This window comes from Oncorhynchus gorbuscha, linkage group LG15, assembly GCF_021184085.1.
Source record: "Oncorhynchus gorbuscha isolate QuinsamMale2020 ecotype Even-year linkage group LG15, OgorEven_v1.0, whole genome shotgun sequence".
In the NCBI taxonomy this organism is placed as follows: domain Eukaryota; kingdom Metazoa; phylum Chordata; class Actinopteri; order Salmoniformes; family Salmonidae; genus Oncorhynchus; species Oncorhynchus gorbuscha.
Window position 1 is genome coordinate 61,612,925 of NC_060187.1, and position 26,126 is coordinate 61,639,050.

The 26,126-nt window shown below is 42.4% G+C and overlaps 1 protein-coding gene and 1 pseudogene across 2 annotated transcripts in view; one reads left to right on the forward strand and one right to left on the reverse strand.

Annotated features, from left to right (window-relative positions):
- LOC123997657 overlaps positions 1-26,126 on the reverse strand; it is a 69,306-nt gene that overhangs the window by 16,968 nt on the left and 26,212 nt on the right. The window contains exons 2-6 of one of the 2 annotated variants that reach the window (XM_046302110.1): positions 1,497-1,650; positions 1,310-1,405; positions 934-1,000; positions 713-796; positions 63-363 (exon numbers count right to left, since the gene is read on the reverse strand). In XM_046302110.1, the coding sequence (XP_046158066.1) occupies positions 63-77 (15 nt within the window). In that variant the 5' untranslated portion in view covers positions 78-363; positions 713-796; positions 934-1,000; positions 1,310-1,405; positions 1,497-1,650. Of the gene's footprint in view, positions 1-62; positions 685-712; positions 797-933; positions 1,001-1,309; positions 1,406-1,496; positions 1,651-26,126 lie in introns of those variants that run through there. The other variant, XM_046302111.1, reaches the window with a different exon arrangement.
- On the forward strand, positions 3,106-25,333 carry LOC123997655 (annotated as a pseudogene).

Sequence of the window (26,126 nt, forward strand, 5' to 3'; positions counted from 1 at the left end):
CCCATCACATTATGACATGAACATTATCAATGATGGTAGATGATACCATTAAACTAACTTACTTCCTGGTTCCTCATCTCAACAATGGTCTCATTAAAGTCATAAAATCCAAACTGACTGATTGAAGAGAACAGAAATGGTTAGTCCAATAGGTATAGAGTGTCACTAGTGTCGAACCTACGTCTCAGAGATGCAACCAATGTGTGTGTAAGAATGCAGGATATACAACGGGGCAATTAATTTAGTGTCAAATAATGGTGGTGATGGTGACCATGGATACCTGGACTCCCATGGTGTAATCACGCCATCATCTGGTCCTCCAATCAACACCAGCTTGTTGATACGCAGGAAGTTCTTCCTCCACTTTGATGATTAGAGAGAGAGATACATGTATTTGTTTTGAGAGTGAGACTAACTAGGTCTCTCCACATTTTATAGAATTTAAAACTATTTAGGCCAGTGTCAGTAGGGCCAGACTGAATCTGAAGTTTTATCAAATATATATATTCTGGGAAAGTATGTAAAGCCAAACTAAATTTGTTGCTACAAAATGTGTAGTTCTGTTCATTATGCAGACAAGGCAGTGTGAAAGGAGAAGTAAGGAACTTTGCTGGATATTTTGTCTCTCCCTTATCAGTCAATGATGACTAATCGAATCTAGGTTTTCGGTTTTGGATATTGAGATTTCTGCAGTAGGAATGCATTTCAGTACCTGTCATTTCCCTGCGTGGTCTCTCTCCATTCAGCAGGGCCAGATAATTGCTGCTCCTCAGGAAGCGTTCTCTTTGGTGTGGGTCTGGTAGGACAAAACATTTAAAAAAGAACAGTTGTGAGCCTCTTTACTGTGCTCAGATACACATCTACAAACAAAAGTTCTGGTCCTCTATTTGTTCGACACCGAAGTTCCCCTTTAACTACCCAATTCTGTCTTACCATTCCAGAAATTTCAGATGGACCATTTCTGTCCCACTGAAGAGTAGCACACGTGAAAAACACAGGCCTTTAGATAGTGAGGAAAAAACAATGTCAGAATGTCTGTGTCTGTGGGAGAAGCACAACGAAAAGGCTAGTTAAATGTGTGTGGTGTGTGGAACATATAATGTGTTTGAAGTTTACATTTGGCTTGCAAAGTTTAACTTTTTATTTGAAATGTGAGACATTAATAGATTTTAGTTTTACTTTGTTGTACGACAAAAATCAAAACTTCAATGTGTTAGAATTTGTTGGAGGAAATCATTTAAAAAAAGACCTATACATAGGCCTTGCTTGATAGAAAATTACTTATGAGAAGAAAGTGACCATCACTGACCTCCATACTGGCCAGCCTGTGGTGATGAGAGGGAGATGAAGGACTGGACATTATGGTCAGGAAGTGTAGAAATAAGTCCTCGGCATATCAGACCACCTAGGAGAAGCAGGGGGAGACAACATTAAGCAGGCAGAGCTATATCTCTATGTCTTGTTCCAAAAATGCTAAATAACTGAGATAGAGAGACCTTGTGAGAAGCAGATAAGATGGACGTCATGCTATGCCTCCTGCATGATTGGATAGAACGTATTTTTGAAGCCCTGCACCTGCACCCACAGTGGCGTCGGGCTGGCCATGTTATCAAACAGATCTATCACTGACACATTGGTACCTGGATGGGCCTGTCAAAATAAGATACAAGAAAAAATTATGTACTTGAAACATGTTATCCTATCATATTATAACATACATTATAAACTGGGTGGTTCGAGCCCTGAATGCTGATTGGCTGAAAGCCATGGTATATCAGACGTTATACCACGGCTATGAATTAAAAATGTATTTTTACAGCTCTAATTACATTGGTGACCAGTTTATAATAGCAATAAGGCCCCTCAGGGGTTTGTAGTATATTGCCAATATACCACGGGTAAGGTCTGTAATCCAGGCACTCCACATTGCTGTATCCAGGCACTCCACACTGCGTTGTTCATGAGAACAGCCCTTAGCCATGGTATATTGACCATATACCACAACCTCTCGGGCCTTATTGCTAAAGTATAATGATATGATGGGCCAATATTATAGGATGAAAACGTGTTTGCTCCTGGTATGGGGGAAATTATGGATGGATTACTTTTTTCTCTCTGGAGAATATTTAACAGGACAATAGCCACATGTTTTTAGAGGAATGTGTTATGTTACATTTGTATCACAGGTGCACTAAAACAGGATCTTATAAAATTCTCTCTTCATGTGAAACTGTTTCCATTAATACTTCTTGCCTTTTTAGTGCTTTTATTTATGGAAACATGTCGTAATATTTATATTTATTATTGGAGTTTTGATGGCCCAAAAAACATATGTTATCACTCATAGACTGTATAAAGTATAAGGAATTGTTTAGGGCCGTGAACAATGATGACCGGTTTGTACCCAAGCGTGTCGGCCAGGTTAACTCCACATAAGAGCAGCAGAAGTCCATTGATGTCCAACGATGCTCTCATTTTCAATTAAACCACCGAAAAATAAAGTTTGATTCCTTCAGCGTGCAGGAGATAATAATTGGTTACATAACCCTAGCATAATTGCATTACCCGAGAAATGGAAGTTCCAGTCTACTATGTTTACCTACTTTCATTATTACACATCTGTGTGGTGGGGTTCACGGAAGAACACACCCCTTTTCCCTCTATCATCTGATTTCATTGTCAGGCGCATGCTAGCCTCACTTGACTTTGAGTGTTTGGTGTCATCAATTTAGTTCACTGTAATTCAATGGTCACGACACGCACATGGAAGGATGTTTACACTTTCCAGTCTGTGCCTAAATTCCACTCACAAAAGGATTAGACGGGAAATAATGTAAATGGATATATAAATTAGACAGGTCTTTAACCATTGAGTGTAATGCAAAATGCCTCATCAACTAATGGTATTAACGATGACCGATGTACATAGCGGGAAGAATATGTTTATAATACAGGCTCTTCATTCAGATGCAGATGTGCCATCATTTGGACAAACAAATTGCACACTGTTCTGATTGGGTTGTTCAGTACACCAGCCACCAGGGGGCAAAATGCAGAATCCTAGCAGATACTTATTGAAACTCCGTAATTCCGCTTCCAGCTAGCAAGAAGTTGTGGATATGTTTTGCAACAGGATTGTTGTTAGTAATGAGAGGGCTAATTTGAACTTCACTCGTTAGTTAAACGTCCACATATTAGTCAGGCGTGAAGCAAATTAACCTAAACTGACAAAGTTTTTGCTAAACTTGCTAGCTGTTGCGTGTTGTGCTGTTTCATACATCACCCCATGTTCATGGCGGTTTAAAAACAAGGTAATGTGGCTCGCTGGCTACCTATCTATGTTATGAATAGTTTCCTCTTCAGATCGTCAAAGAGAAAATAAAGGAGGGAAAGAAAAGCTACAGGGCTTTCACTTGGAAAGTTCCTACTAATGCTCATCCAGCGGATCTTTTCCGTTTTACAATTAAGCAGTACCGCACGAGGTGGTTTGGTATTGGCCAATATTCCACCGGTAAGGGCTGTTCACCCGCACGACGCAACGTGGAGTGCCTTTACAGCCCTTTTCCGTGGTATATTGGCCATATACCACAAAACCCCCGAGGTGCCTTATTGCTATAAACTGGTTACCAACGTAATTAGAGTATTAAAAATAAATGTTTTGTCATACCTGTGGTATATGGTCTAATAAAATTATTTTACTGCTCTAATTACATTGGTAACCAGTTTATAATACCTTTAAGGCACCTTAGGGGTTTGTGGAATATGGCCAATATACCATGGGTAAGGGCTGTATCCAGCCACATCGCATTGCTTCGTTCCATAAGAACAGCCCTTAGCCATGATATATTTGCCATATACCACACCCCCTCCTTCCTAATTGCTTAAATATACCCTTGTGTAGCATAGGAATCTTGCTGTGGCAGCCATTCCCTGCTACATCATCACCATTGCTATAGAAGTTCCCCATTTATATGACATTTTATATACCTAGCACAGGAGGTTGGTGGCACCTTAATTTGGTAGAATGGGCTTGTGGTAATGACGAGTGGGATAAGCAATTATTATGAGCCATTTTCCCCTCAGCAGTCTCCTATGATACCTAGTACTATGCAACTCTCTGTGTACATCTATACCGTAGCTAACTGATTTTGTCTCCCTATTAGTAAAAATGGCAAACCTAGAGCAATGGGTGAGCGACAGTCTGCACGACATCCTCGGCCTTAGTGACAGATATGTCGCCCAGTTCATGATCGGCTCTGCGCGTAAATCCTTGAGCGCTCAAGACTTTGTGGCCCACCTCAAGTCGACGGGCACCATCGACATTAATCAGAGAGTGATCGCCTTTGCACAGGACCTATATGAAAAGGTCAAATGATTTGCTTTCTTTGTATTGAACTGCATGCTTGTTTCTTATTTTGACCGTGGTTATTATGACCATCTAGTAATGACTTTCCGGCTATGTGTTTCAGATTCCTCGTAAACAAGTCGTTGAAAAGCCAGCCAGAGCGATAGAGCGACGTGTCATGGAGATTGAGAGGAAGAATCGAAATTACACCCTACTGTCGGACAGCGAGAGTGACGGAGAGGCGGTGAGGGAGAAGGAGAAGAAGAAAAGTAAAGACCGAGGCGATAAGAGGAAGCACCTCAGGAAAAGGGAGGAGAGTCAATCATCTAGTGAAGAGGAGACCCGTAAAAGGTAATCAACCTTGAAAGGGGTTTCATGTTGCTTGCTTGTGACACATTCTACCAGCTTTCCTCTCTCTTGTTGCTTTTTAGCTAAATGTTGACACCTGTATTTGACTTGTATGGACTTCAGGGAGACAGGATGCAGCTTCTGGAGTCTATGGTCTCATGAACTGAATTGCAACCATAAATACATTAAAACAATGAAGTCAATTACCCTAGAATATTTTGATTGTTTTCATGCTGTGTAGTCTCCATTTTTCAGCTGCTACTCCTCTGTGGCTTCAATGTCTGCTTGAACAAGCCTCCACTTAGATTGTGTGGTTGGAGTTTCTAAAAGGCCCTTCATCTTTCTCACTAGTAAGCTGGGCCATGGCGACCAGAAGTCCAGTAAGAAGGATGAAGAGGAGGAGGAGGGAGGAGTGGGAGAAGGAAGAGAGAGAACGCGTACTGGATCTGGAAGAGAGGGATGCCTTTGCCGAACGAATGAAACTGAAGGACAAAGACAAGACGAGGAACATCATGGAGAGAACGGACAAGAAGGTGGGATTGACTATCAATGACGCAATCCGACCCAGTTTATTTGACTTACTAGTGTACTTGTAGTTGTAGGTGTGTTTTGTGTGTTGGCTAAATGTTTTTCCATTACTTTTTCACCAGGGCTACGAAGAGGCTCAGAAAAGACTAAAGATGGCAGAGGAGGATCACAAGAAAATCGTGAGCACATTATTAAAATGCCCAGTAACTATTATCATATAATCGTCTAGGTATAAAAAAGGTCTAAAAAAAAAAACACAGTAGAAATATAATTAATAGAACAGGGAAAGCCCCTGAGACTCATTATATGTCTATGGTCACCACCTATCTTTTCCTCTTTTATATAGCTTCCAGAGTTGAGGAAGGAGTCTCGCAGGAACTACCTGTCCAAGAGAGAGGCTGAGAAGCTGGAGGACCTGGAGGCGGAGATAGCCGACGAGGAGTATCTGTTCTCCACGGACGCGCTGACGGAGAGGGAACGGAAGGAGCTGGAGTACAAGTGCAACCTCAGAGATCTGGCCAAGGACTACAAGAAAGCCGGCGACAAGGAGAAGGAGGAGAGGGAAGAACAGATACTACATGCCGGAGGAGAAGAGGAGTAAAGTAAGGAGGAGATAGTTGGCTGCTAATGGTCCTGCCATGGATAGCCAGTACTCTTGTTGAAATGGAGATATGTAAAACACTAGTATCCGGGGCTTGATTATAAATATATCTCGCTCACACTCTATTTCCCTCTTCCTCTGTCCCTCCCTCTATCTCCGACTCTCTCTCTCTCTTTCCGCCTCTCCAGGATATTCCTCAGAGGGACATGGAGCTGGAGTTGGAGATGCCCATGGAGGGTGGAGGAGAGCAGGGTCGCTGGGAGGAGGAGAGGTTGAAGACCGCCTCGCTCAGCTTCGGGGCCAAGAAGGAGAGGGAGAAAGGCTTGAAGCCAGAAAGAGAGAAGTACCAGTTGATCCTGGAGGAGGACAAGATGATCAACTTTGTCAGCAGTGCCGTCATCATGAAGGGAACCCAGGATGAGAAGGTGGGTTGAAACTAAGTTTTATCGTTAAAGCGCTTATCTCTGATAGATTGCAAGGAATAGAGCTATAATTATGGATATTTTGTCTGAAGGCTACTTGAAAAAAATGTTGCAATAATTCAAATTCAGAAAATATTTTACATTCCAAGCATAACCAGTCGCAATCAACCAATACACACCTGAGCTTCTGTAGCATTTCAAACTGTGCAAATGACACATTTCCGTGTCACCATGAACAATAAAGTACAATTGTAATGATGCACAAGCATTTCGCTACACTCGCATTTAACATCTGCTAACCATGTGTATGTGACAAATAAAAATTTGATTTTGATGCCTTCATCTATGTATGCTGTGTGTCTCCAGGAGCAGGCAGCCCTGTCCCAGGCGGAGGTCCAGAAGCAGTCCATCCAGGAGGTGAGGCGCAGCCTGCCCGTGTTCCCCTACAGAGAGGACCTGCTCCTGGCCATCCAGCAGCACCAGATCCTGGTCATCGAGGGAGAGACGGGCTCCGGCAAGACTACAGGTACCACTATATGCCCCATCTGTCCTTCTCTTTAGACATGTTTTCCATATGTAGAGGTTTATGTTTAAAAGTGGTGTATTAGGAAATGAAATAATCCCCTGCCATATTGTTTATAGTCAGTATGACAGGATAACAATACACGGTCAACGATCCCTTCCTCTCTCTCAGTGTGGTCATCATCGATGAGGCTCACGAGCGGACGCTGCACACAGACATCCTGTTTGGCCTGATCAAGGACATTGCCCGGTTCCGTCCGGACCTAAAGGTGCTGGTGGCCAGTGCCACCCTGGATACAGAGCGCTTCTCCTGCTTCTTTGATGACGCCCCTGTCTTCAGAATCCCCGGCAGGAGGTTCCCTGTGGACATCTTTTACACTAAGGTGCCGCTGCTGACAATCTGTTTAGTGGAAATTCCTCAGGACAAAAGATTGCATCCCCATTCTCCAACCTTCTCCCAAAGTGCGCACTTCCCACCGGGGATTTAACATGGAAACTCCCTCCGGTCAATGTTTAAACCGATCTAGAGCCTTTAAATCTGTGACAGGAAGTGAATAAGTGCACTCTTTGAGGCAAGGCGGAAGAAATGGAATAATGTAAATACCTTTAGAATGTGAATAATTTCACTCGTGAAAAGTGCTGGATGATGCTAATGTACGTCAAAGATGTAGGCCAATTATCTGTTCTTCTGTTGTACTCTTTGCTCTCTGGTATGGTTTGTTTACGACTTCCCTCTCTCTCAGGCTCCTGAGGCAGACTACCTGGAGGCCTGTGTTGTGTCGGTGCTACAGATCCACGTCACACAGCCCCCCGGAAACTGTCTGGTCTTCCTCACTGGACAGGTCTGACACACTCGCGCCTTGACCCCTCACTTCAACGCTGACGTTCACATTACGTCAGCTATTACGTCGCATCTGCTCTCGCTCAACGTCAGATCCTACATCGGTCACTACACATTAGCTACTACGTCACGTCACATCTGCTCTCGCTCAACGTCAGATCCTACATCGGTCACTACACATTAGCTACTACGTCACGTTACATCTGCTCTCGCTCAACGTCAGATCCTACATCGGTCACTACACATTAGCTACTACGTCACTTCACATCTGCTCTCGCTCAACGTCAGATCCTACATCGGTCACTACACATTAGCTACTACGTCACGTCACATCTGCTCTCGCTCAACGTCAGATCCTACATCGGTCACTACACATTAGCTACTACGTCACTTCACATCTGCTCTCGCTCAACGTCAGATCCTACATCGGTCACTACACATTAGCTACTACGTCACTTCACATCTGCTCTCGCTCAACGTCAGATCCTACATCGGTCACTACACTTTAGCTACTACGTCACTTCACATCTGCCCTCGCTCAACGTCAGATCCTACATCGGTCACTACACATTAGCTAGGCCTACTACAAATCACACTACATCTGCTAAATCACACTACATCTACTAAATCACACTACATCTACTAAATCACACTACATCTATTAAATCGCACTACATCTATTAAATCACACTACATCTACTAAATCACACTACATCTACTAAATCACACTACATCTACTAAATCACACTACATCTACTAAATCACACTACATCTGCTAAATCACACTACATCTACTAAATCACACTACATCAGCAACCATCTTAAGTCTATTCATTCTGTATGTGACTCTTTAATGTGAAGGGTGCCGTCTTTCAGATACGGGTGTTAAACGGGTGTCCTGACTCTGTGGTCGCTAAAAGATCCCCTGGCACTTATCGTAAAAGTAGGGGTGGTTACCCTGGTGTCCTGGCTAAATTCCCGATCTAGCCCTCATACCGTCATGGCCACCTAATAATCCCCAGCTTCCAATTGGCTCATTCATCTCTCCTCCCCTGTAACTTTTCCCCAGGTCGTTGCTGTAAATGAGAATGTGTTTTCAGTCAACTTACCAGGTAAAATAAAGACATGACAGATACATTTCTGCCAAGGTGTCTGTCCTTACCGCTCTCCTGTCTCTCTCTATTTCCACAGGAGGAGATTGAGACTTGCTGTGAGCTGCTGCAGGAGAGATGCAGGCGTCTGGGCTCTAAGATATCTGAGCTTTTGGTGCTTCCCATCTACGCCAACCTACCTTCCGACATGCAGGCCAAGATCTTCAGCCCCACACCACCTGGCTCACGCAAGGTGAGAGGACCTCTTCTGTCCATTTAAACTTGTGCAACTAGGGGGTGCTCAAGCACTACTTTGGAAATATGTTTTATCCTCTGTGATCAAATAATGTTAGAAAATATGTATGCATTATTTTCCTTACCCAAATGGAAATCCAACCCAACTGAAGGAGATGGCTGCCGTTTTAACGATCCCGTAACCAATTGTGTGTGTTTTTTTCCTGCATTTTATTTGTGACTTAATTTGTACATTATATATTTTTTTATTATGTTTGTTTTTACGCGTTTTAATTAATTTGTACATTATGTACTTTTTTTATTATGTTTGTTTTTACACGTTGTATTTGTAACATGTTGTTTTTATTTGTAACTTAATTTGTACATAATGTTTCTACCACCATGTCTTATGACCGAAAAGAGCTTCTTGATATCAAGGCAGCGATTACTCACCCCATACTGGAGGAATTCTTCTTCAACGAGTCAGACGGGAAGGATTTACTCCAGACACCCTACAAGGCCCTCGTCCCCGTCATTCGCAGGAGGAAAAAACAGAGGTATCGTGGACTACGGTGCGGGTGCCTTACCGAGAGGGTAATCGACCTTTACAATCGGTCCTATTAGCCAACGAACAATCAATCGATAATAAAATAGACGAACTACGAGCACGTATATCCTACCAAAGAGATTATTAAAAACTGTAATATCTTATGTTTCACCGAGTCGTGGCTGAACAACGACATGATTAACATACAGCTGGAGGGTTTAAGCTTTTTTCGGCAGGATAGAACAGCAGCCTCTGGTAAGACAAGGGACAACGGTCTATCTATATTTGTAAACAGCTGGTGCATGAAATCAAAGGAAGTCTCAAGGTTTTGCTCGCCTGAGGTAGAGTATCTCATGATAAGCTGTAGACCTCACTATTTACCAAGAGAATTTACATCTATATTTTTTTTAGCTGCCTATATACCACCGCAGACCGATACTGACATTAAGACTGCACTCAATGAGCTGTGTACGGCCATAAGCAAACAGGAGAACGCACATCCAGAGGCGGCACTCCTAGTGGCCGGGGACTTTAATGCAGGGAAACTCAAATCAGTTTTACCTAATTTCTATTAACATGTTAAATGTGCAACCAGAGGGGAAAAAACTCTAGACCTGTCACGCCTTGGTCATTGTATCTTGTGTTTTTGTTATATGTTTGGGTAGGCCAGGGTGTGACATGGGTTTATATGTTGTATTTCGTATTGGGGTTTGTATTAATTGGGAGTGTGTATTAGTAGGGGTGTGTCTAGTTAGGCTTGGCTGCCTGAGGCGATTCCTAATTGGAGTCAGCTGATTCTCGTTGTCTCGGATTGGGAACTGTATTTAGGCAGCCTGAGTGCGCGTTGTATTTCGTGGGTGATTGTACCTGTCTCTGTGTTAGTCACCAGATAGGCTGTAATTTGTTTCACTCGTTTGTTGTTTTCGTATTTTCAGTTATTTCATGTACCGCTATTTTCTTCATTAAAAGTCATGAGTAACCTACACGCTGCATTTCGGTCTGACTCTCTTCAAACAGCAGACGGACTTCATTACAAGACCACCTTTACTCCACACATACAGACGCGTACAAAGCTCTCCCTCGTCCTCCATTGGGCAAATCTGACCACAATTCTATCCTCTTGATTCCTGCTTACAAGCAAAAACTAAAGCAGGAAGCACCAGTGACTTGTTCAATAAAAAAGTGGTCAGATGAAGCAGAAGCTAAGCTACAGGACTGATTTGCTAGCACAGACTGGAATATGTTCTGGATGGCATTGAGGAGTACACCACATCAGTCACCGGCTTCATCAATAAGTGCATCGATGATGTCATCCCCACAGTGACCGTACGTACATACCCCAATCAGAAGCCATGGATTACAGGCAACATCCGCACTGAGCTAAAGGGTAGAGCTGCCGCTTTCAAGGAGCGGGACTCTAACCCGGAAGCTTATAAGAAATCCCACTATGTTCTCCAATGAACCATCAAACAGGCAACTCGTCAATACAGGACTAAGATTGAATCGTACCACACCGGCTCCGACACTCGTCGGATGTGGCAGGGCTTGCAAACTATTACAGACTACAAAGGGAAGCACAGCCGAGAGTTGACCAGTGACACAAACCTACCAGACGAGCTAAATTACATCTATGCTCGCTTCGAGGCAAGTAACACTGATACATGCGTGAGAGCACCAGCTGTTCCAGACGACTGTGTGATCACGCTCTCCGTAGCTGATGTGAGTAAGACCTTTAAACAGGTCAACATTCACAAGACCGCAGGGCCAGACGGATTACCACGACGTGTACTCCGATCATGCGCTGACCAACTGGAAAGTGTCTTTACTGACATTTTCAACCTCTCCCTGTCCGAATCTGTAATACCAAAATGTTTCAAGCAGACCACCATAGTCCCTGTGCCCAAGACCACTAAGGTAACCTGCCTAAATGACTACCGATCCATAGCATTCATGTCAGTATCCATGAAGTGCTTTGAAAGACTGGTCATGGCTCACATCAACACCATTTGCGTACCACCCCAACAGATCCACAGATGATGCAATCTCTATTGTACTCAACACTGCCCTTTCCCACCTGGACAAAAGGAACACCTATGTGAGTATGCTATTCATTGATTACAGCTCAGCGTTCAACACCATTGTGCCCTCAAAGCTCATCACTAAGCTAAGTACACTGGGACTAAACATCTCCCTCTGCAACTGGATCCTGGACTTCCTGATGGGCCACCCCCAGGTGGTAAGGGTAGGAAACATCACACCTGCCACGCTGATCCTTAAGACGGGGGCCCCTCAGCGGGGGGGGTTCAGTCACCTCCTGTACTCCCTGTTCACTCATGATTGCATGGCCAGGCACGACTCCAACACCATCATCAACTTTGCCGATGACACAATAGTGGTAGGCTTGATCACCAACAACGATGAGACAGCCTATAGGGAGGAGGTCAGAGACCTGGCCGTGTGGTACCAGGACAACAACCTCAATGTGATTAAGACAAAGGATATGATTGTGAACTACAGGAAAAGGAGGACCGAGCACACCCCCATTCTCATCGACAGGGCTGTAGTGGAGCAGGTTGAGAGCTTCAAGTTCCTTGGTGTCCACATCACTAACAAACTATCACGGTCCATACACACTAAGACAGTCGTGAAGAGGGCACGACAAAGCCTATTCTCCCTCAGGAGACTGAAAAGTTTTGGCATGGGTTCTCAGATCCTCAAAAGGTTCTACAGCTGCACCATCGAGAGCATGGTTGCATCACTGCCTGGTATGGCAACTGCTCGGCCTCCGACCGCAAGGCACTACAGAGGGTAGTACATACGGCCTAGTACATCACTGGGGCCAAGCTTCCTGCCATCCAGGACCTTTATACCAGGCAGTGTCACAGGAAAGCCCTAAAAATTGTCAAAGACTCCAGCCACCCTAGTCATAGACTGTTCTCTGCAAGCGGTACCGGAGTGCCAAGTCGAGGTCCAAATAGCTTCTTAACAGCTTCTACCCCCAAGCCATAAGGCTCCTGAACATCTAATCCAAGGGCAACCCAGACCACTCTTTTTACGCTGCTGCTACTCTGTTTATAATCTATGCATAGTCACTTTAACTTTACCTACATGTGCATATTACCTCAATTACCTCGACTAACCGGTGCCCCCGCACATTGACTCTGTACCGGTACCCCCTGTATATAGCCTCACTTTTTATTTTACTGATGCTGTTGAATTATTTGTTCATTTTATTTTCTGTTTTCTACTTATCTTTTTTTAATAAAAAAAGTGTTTTTTTTAACTTAAAGCATCGTTGGTTAAGGGCTTGTAAGTAAGCATTTCACTGTAAGGTGTACACCTGTTGTATTCGGTGCATGTGACAAATATAATTTGATTTGATCACTTAAGACATCATTCTTCAGAATCCTGCCTCCGTGTTTCTCATTCTCTTGTGGATGTTCTGTATAAACACATTATCTGATGTACAAAGTGTCCTCTCCCTGTTTCCTTAGGTGGTGGTGGCCACTAACATTGCAGAAACCTCTAACCATCGATGGGATCATATACGTCATAGATCCAGGCTTCTGCAAGCAGAAGAGCTATAACGCCAGCACTGGGATGTAGTCTCTGATTGTCACGCCTTGCTCACGGGTAACACGCTAGCTTTGGTTTTTAAACAAGCCATTTCATGGTTATTGTCCTAGAAAGTATCATTCATGTGAGTCTTTTCGGGGTTATTGTACCGGGGTTGTGGAAGGTGCCTCTTGCCAGTATTTCAAACACCTGTTTCTTTGACTGTCTTTCTGTAGATTTTGTTTTTAGTTCTCTGGACAACATTCTGACCATTTTGCTGACTCCATCTGTGTTTTGATTCACCGCAGGCCTCAGCCAATCAGCGAGCAGGTCGTGCAGGCAGAGTGGCTGCTGGGAAGTGTTTCCGTCTCTACACTGCGTGGGCGTTTAAACACGAGATTGAGGAGTCCACCGTGCCCGAGATCCAGCGAACCAACCTGGGCAACGTAGTGCTACTGCTCAAGAGCTTGGGTATGGAACAAGTGCTTTATGGAACTAAATCATGTTCCAGTGATAAGTCAGAAAACAACAACAACAACAATCCACTTAAGTATAGTCTGTAGTTCACTATTATGAGTTTGACTTACTTGACTTATTAGTTTGAGCTCCTAGTGGAGCGAATGGCCTGGGCCTCATTATGAGTGTCTTAAACCCAGGTGTCGATTTGTTTTTACATTAGAGTATTTTTTTCCTGACAGGAATTAATGACCTTATCCACTTTGACTTCATGGACCCGCCCCCTCACAAGACCCTGGTGCTAGCTCTGGAGCAGCTGTACGCACTGGGTGCACTCAACCACCTCGGAGAGCTCACCAAGGTAACTAACGCCTGGCTGTCTATCAAAACAACGGCACCATTCCAATACTTTTATATCGCATTGTCACCGTTCCCTCCTCCTTTCCTTGTTAAATCAGTTGAATAAGAAAAAGGCTTCTACGGCTATCCCATCTCAATTTAATGTTGGAAATAAGACCCATAGTGATCCTGATGTTATCTCATGTGAATGGAATAACTTTTTTGTGAATGTGGGTTCCTCTCTGTCAATGAAAATCAAAAACATACGTTAAGGAACATTTCCCTTCTCTGCGTTAGTTTGATCCACCTGGTGTAACGGAGGTGATTGGTAACTTAAAGAAATCAGCAGCAATTAATGATAAGGTGCCTTTTTGGTGAAATCAGTGTCTTCCTCCGTTATTGAGCCTCTAACGTATATCTTACTTCACCAAATCAATGCAAACTGGTATTGTTCCTAAAGATTTGAAAATTGCCAAAGTTGTCCCCCTCTATAAGATCCAAGATCTTTTACAAACATCTTTTCTAAAATCCTAGAGAAAAATCTGGTGTATAAAAGAATGTTGAATGTTAAACCAACACTGTATTATATATAAGCACCAATATGTTTTTTTGTAAAAAATAAACTACTTGATTTGGCTCTTTTATAACTTGAGGATCAAATATCTACAGCCCTGAAGAACAATGAATACGCTCTTAGCATCTTTCTAGATTTATCCAAAGTGTTTGAAACAGTTGATCATGACATATCACTTGCTAAATCGTTTTCATGATTATACATGTGGTTATATAATTCCATATATGAGAGAGAACAAGTTGTATATGCAAATGATTGTGCATCTCCCGTACTTCCCATTCTTTTTGCTGAGGATACCAACTTATCAGACAAGAATTTTGATTCAATAATCAACGAAGCCAACTCAGGCATGGGCAAATTTTCAGAATGACCAGATAATTTGTTTATCTTTAAATTATATTTAAAAAATTGGGCTTCATTGTATTTACTGGTAAGAATAAGAAATATTTTTAAAAGAGCCAGAATCACAATTGGTGGGAATGAAATGGACCAGGTTTAATTTACTAAATTCCTAGGTGTTTGAGTTGATGAGAAGTTGTCCTGGAAAAATCATATTCACTTTGTGTGCAGCAATGTGGTGAAGTCCTTTGGTGTCATCAGAGAGATAAGTGATTTGGGTCATCAGGCTTGCTTCCTAACACTATACTATAGCTTCATTTACTCATATCTCATTTACTTCAATTATCATTTACTTCAGCATTAATATACTCAAATGATGCACCGTCATCTACAAATATACATACCTCCCAGACAACTTACCTAAACCCTTCAATTGTTTTACAATTTTAATTGAACCTTTTATTTAACTAGGCAAGTCAGTTAAGAACAAATTCTTATTTACAATGCCTGGATTCGAACCAGGGCCTCTTGCACTGTCTTACACCACTGTGCCACTCGGGAGCCCAAATGAATTCAGGTTAATTGCCAAATCACTGCGATAACCTTTACCCTCCCACTGCCGCACCTCACATAGTCAATTCTCTAGCCGATACAGAGGTTTCATACTCTGGAATTCCTATCTTCACATTGCCAAAACATCATCATCCCTCAATAACTTCAAGCGTAGATTAGGGGTCAGCCCGATGAACCAAACCACCCAGTAGTCTACTCCTTGTAGCCTAACACCCACTCTTACACACACACACATACAGTGGGGCAAAAAAGTATTTAGTCAGCCACCAATTGTGCAAGTTATCCCACTTAAAAAGATGAGAGGCCTGTAATTTTCATCATAGGTACAAATCAAATCAAATCAAATGTTATTTGTCACATACACATGGTTAGCAGATGTTAATGCGAGTGTAGCGAAATGCTTGTGCTTCTACTTCAGACAATGCAGTAATAACCAACAAGTAATCTAACTAACAATTACAAAACTACTGTCTTATAGACAGTGTAAGGGGATAAAGAATATGTACATAAAGATATATGAATGAGTGATGGTACAGAGCAGCATAGGCAAGATACAGTAGATGGTATCGAGTACAGTATATACATATGAGATGAGTATGTAAACAAAGTGGCATAGTTAAAGTGGCTAGTGATACATGTATTACATAAGGATGCAGTAGGTGATATAGAGTACAGTATATACGTATGCATATGAGATGAATAATGTAGGGTATGTAGACATTATATTAGGTAGCATTGTTTAAAGTGGCTAGTGATATATTTTACATCATTTCCCATCAATTCCCATTATTAAAGTGGCTGGAGTTGTGTCAGTGTGTTGGCAGCAGCCACTCAATGTTAGTGTTGGCTGTTTAACAGTCTGATGGCCTTGAGATAGAAGCTGTTTTTCAGTCTCTCGGTCCCAGCTTTGATGCACCTGTACTGACCTCACCTTCTGGATGATAGCGGGGTGAACAGGCAGTGGCTCGGGTGGTTGTTGTCCTTGATGATCTTTATGGCCTTCCTGTAATATCGGGTGGTGTAGGTGTCCTGGAGGGCAGGTAGTTTGCCCCCGGTGATGCGTTGTGCAGACCTCACTACCCTCTGGAGAGCCTTACGGTTGTGGGTGGAACAGTTGCCGTACCAGGCGGTGATACAGCCCGCTAGGATGCTCTCGATTGTGCATCTGTAGAAGTTTGTGAGTGCTTTTGGTGACAAGCCGAATTTCTTCAGCCTCCTGAGGTTGAAGAGGCGCTGCTGCACCTTCTTCACGATGCTGTCTGTGTGAGTGGACCAATTCAGTTTGTCTGTGATGTGTATGCCGAGGAACTTAAAACTTACTACCCTCTCCACTACTGTTCCATCGATGTGGATAGGGGGGTGTTCCCTCTGCTGTTTCCTGAAGTCCACAATCATCTCCTTAGTTTTGTTGACGTTGAGTGTGAGGTTATTTTCCTGACACCACACTCCGAGGGCCCTCACCTCCTCCCTGTAGGCCGTCTCGTCTATGACAGACAAAATTAGAAAAAAAATCCAGAAAATCACATTGTAGGATTTTTCATTAATTTATTTGCAAAATATAGTGGAAAATAAGTATTTGGTCACCTACAAACAAGCAAGATGTCTGGCTCTCACAGACCTGTAACTTCTTCTTTAAGAGGCTCCTCTTTCCTCCACTCGTTACCTTTATTAATCGCACCTATTTGAACTTGTTATCAGTATAAAAGACACCTGTCCACAACCTCAAACAGTCACACTCCAAACTCCACTATGGCCAAGACCAAAGAGCTGTCAAAGCACACCAGAAACAAAATTGTAGACCTGCACCAGGCTGGGAAGACTGAATCTGCAATAGGTAAGCAGCTTTGGTTTGAAGAAATCAACTGTGGGAGCAATTATTTGGAAATGGAAGACATACAAGACCACTGATAACACACTACGCCGCCAGGGACTCAAATCCTGCAGTGCCAGACGTGTCCCGCTGCTTAAGCCAGTACATGTCCAGACCCGTCTGAAGTTTGCTAGAGAGCATTTGGATGATCCAGAAGAAGATTGGGAGAATGTCATATGGTTAGATGAAACCAAAATATAACTTTTTGGTAAAAACTCAACTCGTCGTGTTTGGAGGACAAAGAATGCTGAGTTGCATCCAAAGAACACCATACCTACTGTGAAGCATGGGGATGGAAACATCATTTTTCTGCAAAGGGACCAGGACGACTGATCCGTGTAAAGGAAAGAATGAATGGGGCAATGTATCGTGAGATTTGAGTGAAAACCTCCTTCCATCAGCAAGGGCATTGAAGATGAAACGTGGCAGGGTCTTTCAGCATGACAATGATCCCAAACACACCGCCCGGGCAATGAAGGAGTGGCTTCGTAAGAAGCATTTCAAGGTCCTGGAGTGGCCTAGCCAGTCTCCAGATCTCAACCCCATAGAAAATCTTTGGAGGGAGTTGAAAGTCCGTGTTGCCCAGCAACAGCCCCAAAACATCACTGCTCTAGAGGAGATCTGAATGGAGGAATGGGCCAAAATACCAGCAACAGTGTGTGAAAACCTTGTGAAGACTTACAGAAAACGTTTGACATCTGTCATTGCCAACAAAGGGTATATAACAAAGTATTGAGATAAACTTTTGTTGTTGACGAAATACTTATTTTCCACCATAATTTGCAAATAAATTCATTAAAAATCTTACAATGTGATATTCTGGATTTTTTTTTCTAATTTTGTCTGTCATAGTTGAAGTGTACCTATGATGAAAATTACAGGCCTCGTCTTTTTAAGTGGGAGAACTTCCCAATTGGTGGCTGACTAAATACTTTTTTGCCCCACTGTAGACATACAATCAAACATGTTTTTTTCTTGTATACTGAGTATATTATGTACAGTTATAGTTAGTATACTTTGTTTAACTGATTGAACACACCTTTTTTTGTACTTATATTTGTGTTTTGGTTTTTGTGATGTGGTTTTTATCTGTACTGTTTTGTCTTTCCATTTATTCTTTGGTGCGAATAAATATAACCTAAAAAGTGAAAATGACCTTTGGGAATTAAGGAAGGCTATATAATAGGGCAAATAGATTCCATCACCATTAGACAGGTGAATGAACATATTGGCTTCTAATACCTTAGAAAGGTGACTATTTGATGCGAAAGGTCATGTAATGTGTGTTGTGTTCCAGTTGGGCCGCAGGATGGCTGAGCTGCCGTTGGACCCTATGCTGAGCAAGATGATCCTGGCCTCAGAACAGTGAGTCTCTATGGCAATCTTGCCTCAGAACAGTGAGTCTCTATGGCAATCCTGGTACTTGCCTGGAACAAATGATCATCTTGGAATTCATTATTGTTATTTCATCTTTCCCCTTTCTCTATCTTTCCCCCTCACTCAATACTATTGAGTGCCAATTATTCAACAGGACATGAAATACCTTTTGTTTTTCACTGAACATTTCCATCTTCCTCTGTCTCTCTAGGTATAAGTGTTCTGAGGAGGTGTTGACCATTGCTGCTATGCTGTCTGCGAACAACTCCATCTTCTACCGGCCCAAAGACAAGGTGGTTCACGCTGACAACGCCAGGCAGAACTTTGTGGTCCCCGGAGGAGACCATATGGTGTTGCTCAACGTCTACACACAGGTCAAGAGGATTGGGTTTGATAGTTAGGATAAAGATGTGATACTACCTCACTTTGTTGTTTTCACTTGTTTCATATAAGGTTTCAGGGTAGCAGTTCTGGGTCATATTCATTTGGCACCAACTGTAAAAAAAAATATATTAAAAAATAAAAACGGACTGAAACATGGAGGGACTACCTGAACGTGTCCAATAAGAACTGCATTTTCGTTTTTCTGTTGGAAACCATTTTACCATGGTAATGCCCTAATGCAGGAGAAGGCATCTAGGTTCAGCAGCGGGCTGATTTTTGTCGGAGCAGCGGGTCGGAACATAATTATTTGTACACTGCAAATTGAAAACAAGTAAGCCCAAAAAGAGGTTGTATTCGAAAATAATAATTTCATACCTTGATTACATTGAGGCACGATCACATGACTCCTTTTAAAAATTATTTGTGGGAATACTTGGGAACAGATTATCTATATTTAACTCTTGACCAAAAACTAAAATCCTAAAAAAACGTTAAATAGTTGGGGGCTGAAAAGCCCCCCCTGTTTTGTCCTGATTTTGGAGCAAAACTCAAAGTTCTATGTCAGGGTTTCCCAAACTTGGTCCTCGGGACCCCAAGGTATTTGCCCAAGCACTACACAGCTGATTCAAATAATCAACTAATCATCAAGCTTTGATCATTTGAATGAGCTGTGTAGCGTTAGGGCAAAAGGCAAAAAAACGACACGTGTTCGGGAAACGCTGTTCTATGTTTTGTTTTCAGTCTGTGATATTGACTGCCTCATTTGTCCCTCAGTTGCTGGAGAGTGGCTACTCCACTCAGTGGTGCTATGAGAACTTCATCCAGTTCCGCTCCATGAAGCGGGCGCGGGATATCAGGGAGCAGCTGGAGGGCCTGATGGACAGGATCGAGGTGGAGGTGTGCAGCTCAGGCGGAGACATTGTGCCCATCCGCAAGGTCGGTGTGACTGTGAATGCACCTTAACCTCATGACCATGAACACATTATAAAATCGCTTCATCTTGTAAACCATTCTTTTTTTTTTAAACACTCTCCTTGAGCGTAGACCAGTATTTCCCAACCCCAGTCCTTGGGTACACCCTCCCCACAAACAGCACACCTGATTCAACTTGTCAACTAAACATCAAGCCCTCCATGTTGAATCAGGTGCTTTTGTCTAGTGCTACAACTAAAAGTGTGCTGTTGGGGGTACTGGAGGACCGGAGCTGGGAAACACTGGCCTAGACCACTTTGTTCCACTTCTAATTTGCTGTGTTACCTGACACCAAGCTCTTTGTTACATGTGTAGCCAATGTGTGAATATGGTCCACACGACATCTGTGTGCAGTGACTGTGCAAATTTAGCAGCAGATCTGAGGGATTGAATGGAACCCTTTATAGGTGATGGGATTAGTTTTTGTCTGCTCATGAAAACAGTTCTTAAATCATGCCGGTTGTTAAATCATGCCGGTTGGAGAGGCAGGTTGAGTTCACTTCATATGCATCTGAATGGACACTCTACTTTCCCAATTCCCAACTTCATCATCATAGTCCATCCCACAGTGAAACTGCTACACAAGGACTCCCCAAAAGGCAGTCCGTGGGTTATTTTAATTGGAAACCCAAGTAATTAAAAATAAATAAATATATATTTTATATTGTTTTAATAATTTTAATAATTTTGAAAAGACTATTAAATCACCAGGAAATCATTTCAAAGTGATTTTAATTCTGGAAATCTGTTCCCAAGTATTCCCACGCATAAATAGATTGTATGAAATCAAGGTTTGAAAGGACTCTGTTTTTGTCAAATACTAAATCTGTTTGGGATTTTTGCCATCAATTGTCAGTGTACAAATGATTTATTTAATAACACATGATTTATTACAAATGATTTATTTATAATTATGTCCCCCCCCACACCATCCACTCAAAGAAAAATTGGCCCACGGCTGAATGTAATTGGGGACCCCTGTGCTAACCCCTTTCCCCATTTCAGTAACACCATCACCACTCACTCTCTCACAGCGTGCACACATACATTCACTCATACATCCTCTTTGTCCCTCTCACTGATACTTCATTTAAAAATATGTATTTTGACCTCAAATGGACAACCATGTAAAATAAAGGTGAAATAAATAGAAAGGATCTCTCTCAGGCAGTGACGGCGAGGTACTTCTACCACACGGCGCGGCTTAGCAAGGGGGGCTACAAGACAGTGCAGCACCAGCAGACAGTCTACGTCCACCCCAACAGCTCCCTGTTCGAGGAGCAGCCCCGTTGGCTCATCTACCACAAGCTGGTCTTCACTACTAAGGAGTTCATGAGACAGGTCTTTGATCAGTACTAGTAGACTTGTGGTCATGTTTGTGTGTATGCTTCTCCGTGTGAGACAGATCTGGAGTCAGATGGAATCAATCCACCACCGTGAAGGACAAAGTAAAACTTTAGGGGAGAGTTGTTGCTGTCTTGCCACTGTTGTTGTTATTATTATTATTATTATATAAAGTGACTTCAGGTAGCATTGTCTTTGTATACAGTATTATATACAATGCCTTCAAAAAGTATTCAGACTTCTTGACTTTTTCCACATTTTGTTAACGTTACAGCCTTATTCTACAATTGATTAAATAAATAACAATTCTCAGAATCTACACACAATACCCCATAATGATAAAGCGAGAACAGGTTTTGAGAAATTTGAGCAAATTTAAAAAATAACCAACAGAAATACCTTACTTACATAAGTATTCGGACCCTTTGCTATGAGACCCGAAATTGAGCTTGGGTGCATCCTGTTTCCATTGATCATCCTTGAGATGTTTCAACAACTTGATTGGAGTCCACCTGTGGTAAATTCAATTGATTGGACATGATTTGGAAAGGCACACACCTGTCTATATAAGGTCCCACAGTTGACAGTGCATGTCAGAGCAAAAACCAAGCCATGAGGTCGAAGGAATTGTCCTTAGAGCTCCGAGACAGGATTGTGTCGAGGCACAGATCTGGAGAAGGATACCAAATAAGGTCTGCAGCATTGAAGGTCCCCAAGAACACAGTGGCCTCCATCATTCTTAAATGGAAGAAGTTTGGAACCACCAAGACTCTTCCTAGAGACTTGTCGGGATCGAGACAAAGATGAAAGGAGCAAAGTACAGAGAGATCCTTGACGAAGACCTACTCCAGAGCGCTCAGGACATCAGACTGGGGTGAAGGTTCATCTTCCAACAGGACAATGACCCTAAGCACACAGCCAAGACAACACAGGAGTGGCTTCGGGACAAGTCTCTGAATGTCCTTGAGTGGCCCAACCAGTGCCCGGACTTGAACCTGATCGAACATCTCTGGAAGGACTTGAAAATAACTGTGCAGCAACGCTCCCCATCCAACCCAGAGGATCTGCAGAGATGAATGAAAGAAACTCTCCAAATACAGGTGTGCCAAGCTTGTAGCATCATACCCAAGAAGACTCAATGGAGTAATCGCTGCCAAAGTTCGCCTCACAAGTCTTCAACTGGCAGCTTCATAAAATAGTACCCGCAAAACACCAGTCTCAATGTCAACAGTGAAGAGGAGACTCCGGATGCTGGGCTTCAAGGCAGAGTTCCTCTGTCCAGTGTCTGTGTTCTTTAACCCATGTCATCTTTTCTTTTTATTGGCGAGTCTGAGATATGGCTTTTTCTTTGCAACTCTGCCTAGGAGGCCGGCATTCTGGAGTCGCCTCTTCAGTGTTGAAGTTGAGACTGGTGTTTTGTGGGTACTATTTAATGAAGCTGCCAGTTGAGGACGTGTGAGGCGTCTGTTTCTCAAACTAGACGCTAATGTACTTGTTCTCTTGCTCAGTTGTGCACCCGGGCCTCCCACTCCTCTTTCTATTCTGGTTAGGGCCAGTTTGCTCTGTTCTGTGAAGGGAGTAGTACATATTTTTTATTCAATACCAATCAAAAGTTTGGACACCTGCTCATTCAAGGGTTTTTATTTATTTGTACTATTTTTTACATTGTATAATAATAATGAAGACATCAAAACTATGAAATAACACATATGGAATCATGTAGTTCCCACATATGCTCAGCACCATTTATCTGCTTTTCCTTCATTCTGCTGTCCAACTCATCTCAAACCTTTTCATTTGGGTTGAGGTTAGGTGATTGTGGAGGCCAGGTCATCTGATTCATCACTCTTTTTCTTGGTAAAATAGCCCTTACACAGCCTGGAGGTGTGTTGGGTCATTGTCTTGTTGAAAAACTAATGATAGTCCCACTAAGCACAAACCAGATGTGATGGAGTATCGCTGCAGAATGCTATGGTAGCCATGCTGGTTAATTGTGCCTTGAATTTTAAATAAATCACCAGCAAAGCACCATCACACCACCACCTCCATGCTTCATGGTGGGAACCACACATGCGGAGATCATCCGTTCACCTTCTCTGCATCTCACACGGCGGTTGGAACCAAAAAGCAAAAATTTGGACTCATCAAACCTAAGGACAGATTTCCACCTGTCTAATGTCCATTGCTCGTGTTTTTTGGCCTAAGCAAGTCTCTTTTTCTTATTGGTGTCCTTTATTAGTGGTTTCTTTGCAGCAATTCGACCATGAAGTCCTGATTCACAAAGTCTCCTCTGAACAGTCGGTGTTGAGATGTGTCTGTTACTTGAACTCTGTGAAGCATTTATTTGGGCTGCAATTTCTTAACTCTAAAGACCTTATCCTCTGCAGCAGAGGTAACTCTGGGTCTTCCTTTTCTGTGGCGGTCCTCATGAGAGCCAGTTTCGTCATAGCGCTTGATGGTTTTTGCGACTGCACTTGAAGAAACTTTAAAAGTTCTTGACATTTTCCGGGTTGACCGACTGTCATGTCTGAAAGTAATGATGGACGGTCGTTTTTCTCTGCTTATTTGAGCTGTTCTTTCCATAACATGAACTTGGTCTTTTACCAAATAGGGCTATCTTCTGTAAAGCACCCCTACGTTGTCACAACACAACTGATTGGCTCAAACGCATTCAGATGGAAAGAACTCCCACAAATAGCCTTTTAACAAGGCACACCTGTTAATTGAAATGCATTCCAGGTGACTACCTTCTGAAGCTGGTTGAGAGAATGCCAAGCCATGTGCAAAGCTGTCATCAAGTCAAAGGGTGGCTACTTTGAAGAATGCCAAATATTAAATATATTTTGATTTGTTTAACACTTATTTTGTTTACTACATGATTCCATATGTTATTTCATAGTTTTTATGTATTCAATATTATTCTACAATGTAGAAAATAGTTTAAAAAATCAACAACAAAAAAAGGAAAAACCCTGGAATGAGTAGGTGTGTCCAAACCATTGACTGGTACTGTAAATGAGCAAAAAGTTCTAAACTTGGTTTTGTTTTATCATTGTGGTGTATTGTGTGTAGATTGAGGGTAAAAAAAATACAACATTCTAATACATTTCAGATTAAGGCTGTAAGGTAACACAATGTGTAAAAAGTCAATGGTTCTGAATACTTTCCGAAGGCGCTGGGACAGAATGGCAGATGGAATACGGTTGAAGGGGCTGTGCCGTTATTCTTACATTACTTTGAATGAATGTTCATATATTTTCCCCCTTTATTTGAACTTCTTTCTCTGCCTCTCAAGGTGATTGAGATAGACAGCAGCTGGCTGCTGGAGGTGGCTCCCCACTACTACAAGAACAAGGAGCTGGAGGACAGCAGCAGTAAGAAGATGCCTCGCAAACAGGGCAAGGCCAAGGAAGAGCTGGGCTAAGGACAGGAACTAGAAAAGACTTTCTCCCCTCAGAGATAAGACAGCCAAGCAGGGCTGCCATAAGGAACAGAGATTTAAAAAAAAAACAACCTTTGAGGCCCTTGAGCCCCCAAAAAAAGGTACTGGATAAAAACTTGCATGGTTGTGGGCTCATTCATCATAAACCACCTATCGGAGCTAGACGAGCTTGATGATAAGGAAATGTTATGCACTTGGACTGTCAGTTTCCTGTGTCTGGTATGATGCAGGGTCCAGGGTGAAGTTTCCCCAAGGGTACAGATCTAGGATCAGCTTCCCCTCCCCATGTCCTAACCATTAGGGGGGAGATGCAAAACTGACCCAATTATCAGCATCTAGGTGTAACTTCACCCTGCTCCATGATGCAGAAACAAGCAGCAAGACAGATGAAAACAAATGGATACTGCTTTGTATGTAATGGCCAATGACCAGCAGAGAGTTAGCATATTTACTTTCCCTAAATAGTTCACTTTCTTTGCCCAATGTCTGGATGTTGTTGGGGTTGTAAATGTATTTTCTTCTCCCAATTACACCTAACAGACGGACAGCCAACAATTCTGTGTGTATTTGACTCCAGTATGGTTCCACTATCTCTTTCATTTTCTATTGGAATAAACTTTTTACAGGCACTTGCTTTGTCCTGCTTAGTCGCTAAGTGTTTGTTTTTGTAAACATGGGAGTGTCTGATAGTTTACAAAAGTTGCCTGTCCCCATTATTCATTAACCGTATGATAGCCCATACATATAATTAGCTACTTCTAGTCTTTGATTTCCCTGTATGAGGAAGTTCAGAGTATCAGGGCTATATTTAGGTTGCTGCTTTGCCTGTTTGAATGGCACAGGATAATGTGTTTTTTTACCAGTATCATGTAAATCCTGGGATCAGGGTTTGTTCGTTGAAGTGTGTGTTTTATGGGTTGTTTGGATTTTCTGGGATCAGCCAATGGATACAACCAATTTCAAACAACTGAAGCGTGATGGGATCTCAGGATGATGTGCACATCATTAGTTTGACTATAGTGGCTTCAAGAATGTTTTCAACTGAATTAAATTAGCAAGTCATTCAACACTAATAATCTGGCTGATGTTCATTGGACTTTTAAACCTAATGTCATAGAAACCACAAATTCCTCAGCTGCTGTTAGTGGGTTGTTTCTATTATCTGTGAAGTTTGCTAAATGAAATGAGAAACCCGGATTACATGCACTTCTATGGCTGATTTTTCAACCCTTTCAACATTAGTTTACCTAAATGGGCTTTGTGAATGAAATTATTTGCACATTTTTAGTTCTGGGTGAGGTTCATTGGACCTCAATGTTGTCATATAAAACCGCATAATGGTGTCGCTGAACCATTGCAGATAGCCTTGAGTGCTTTTGGGTGGATCCTGTTTGTCTTGTCATTATGGTAAACCTGCATGTG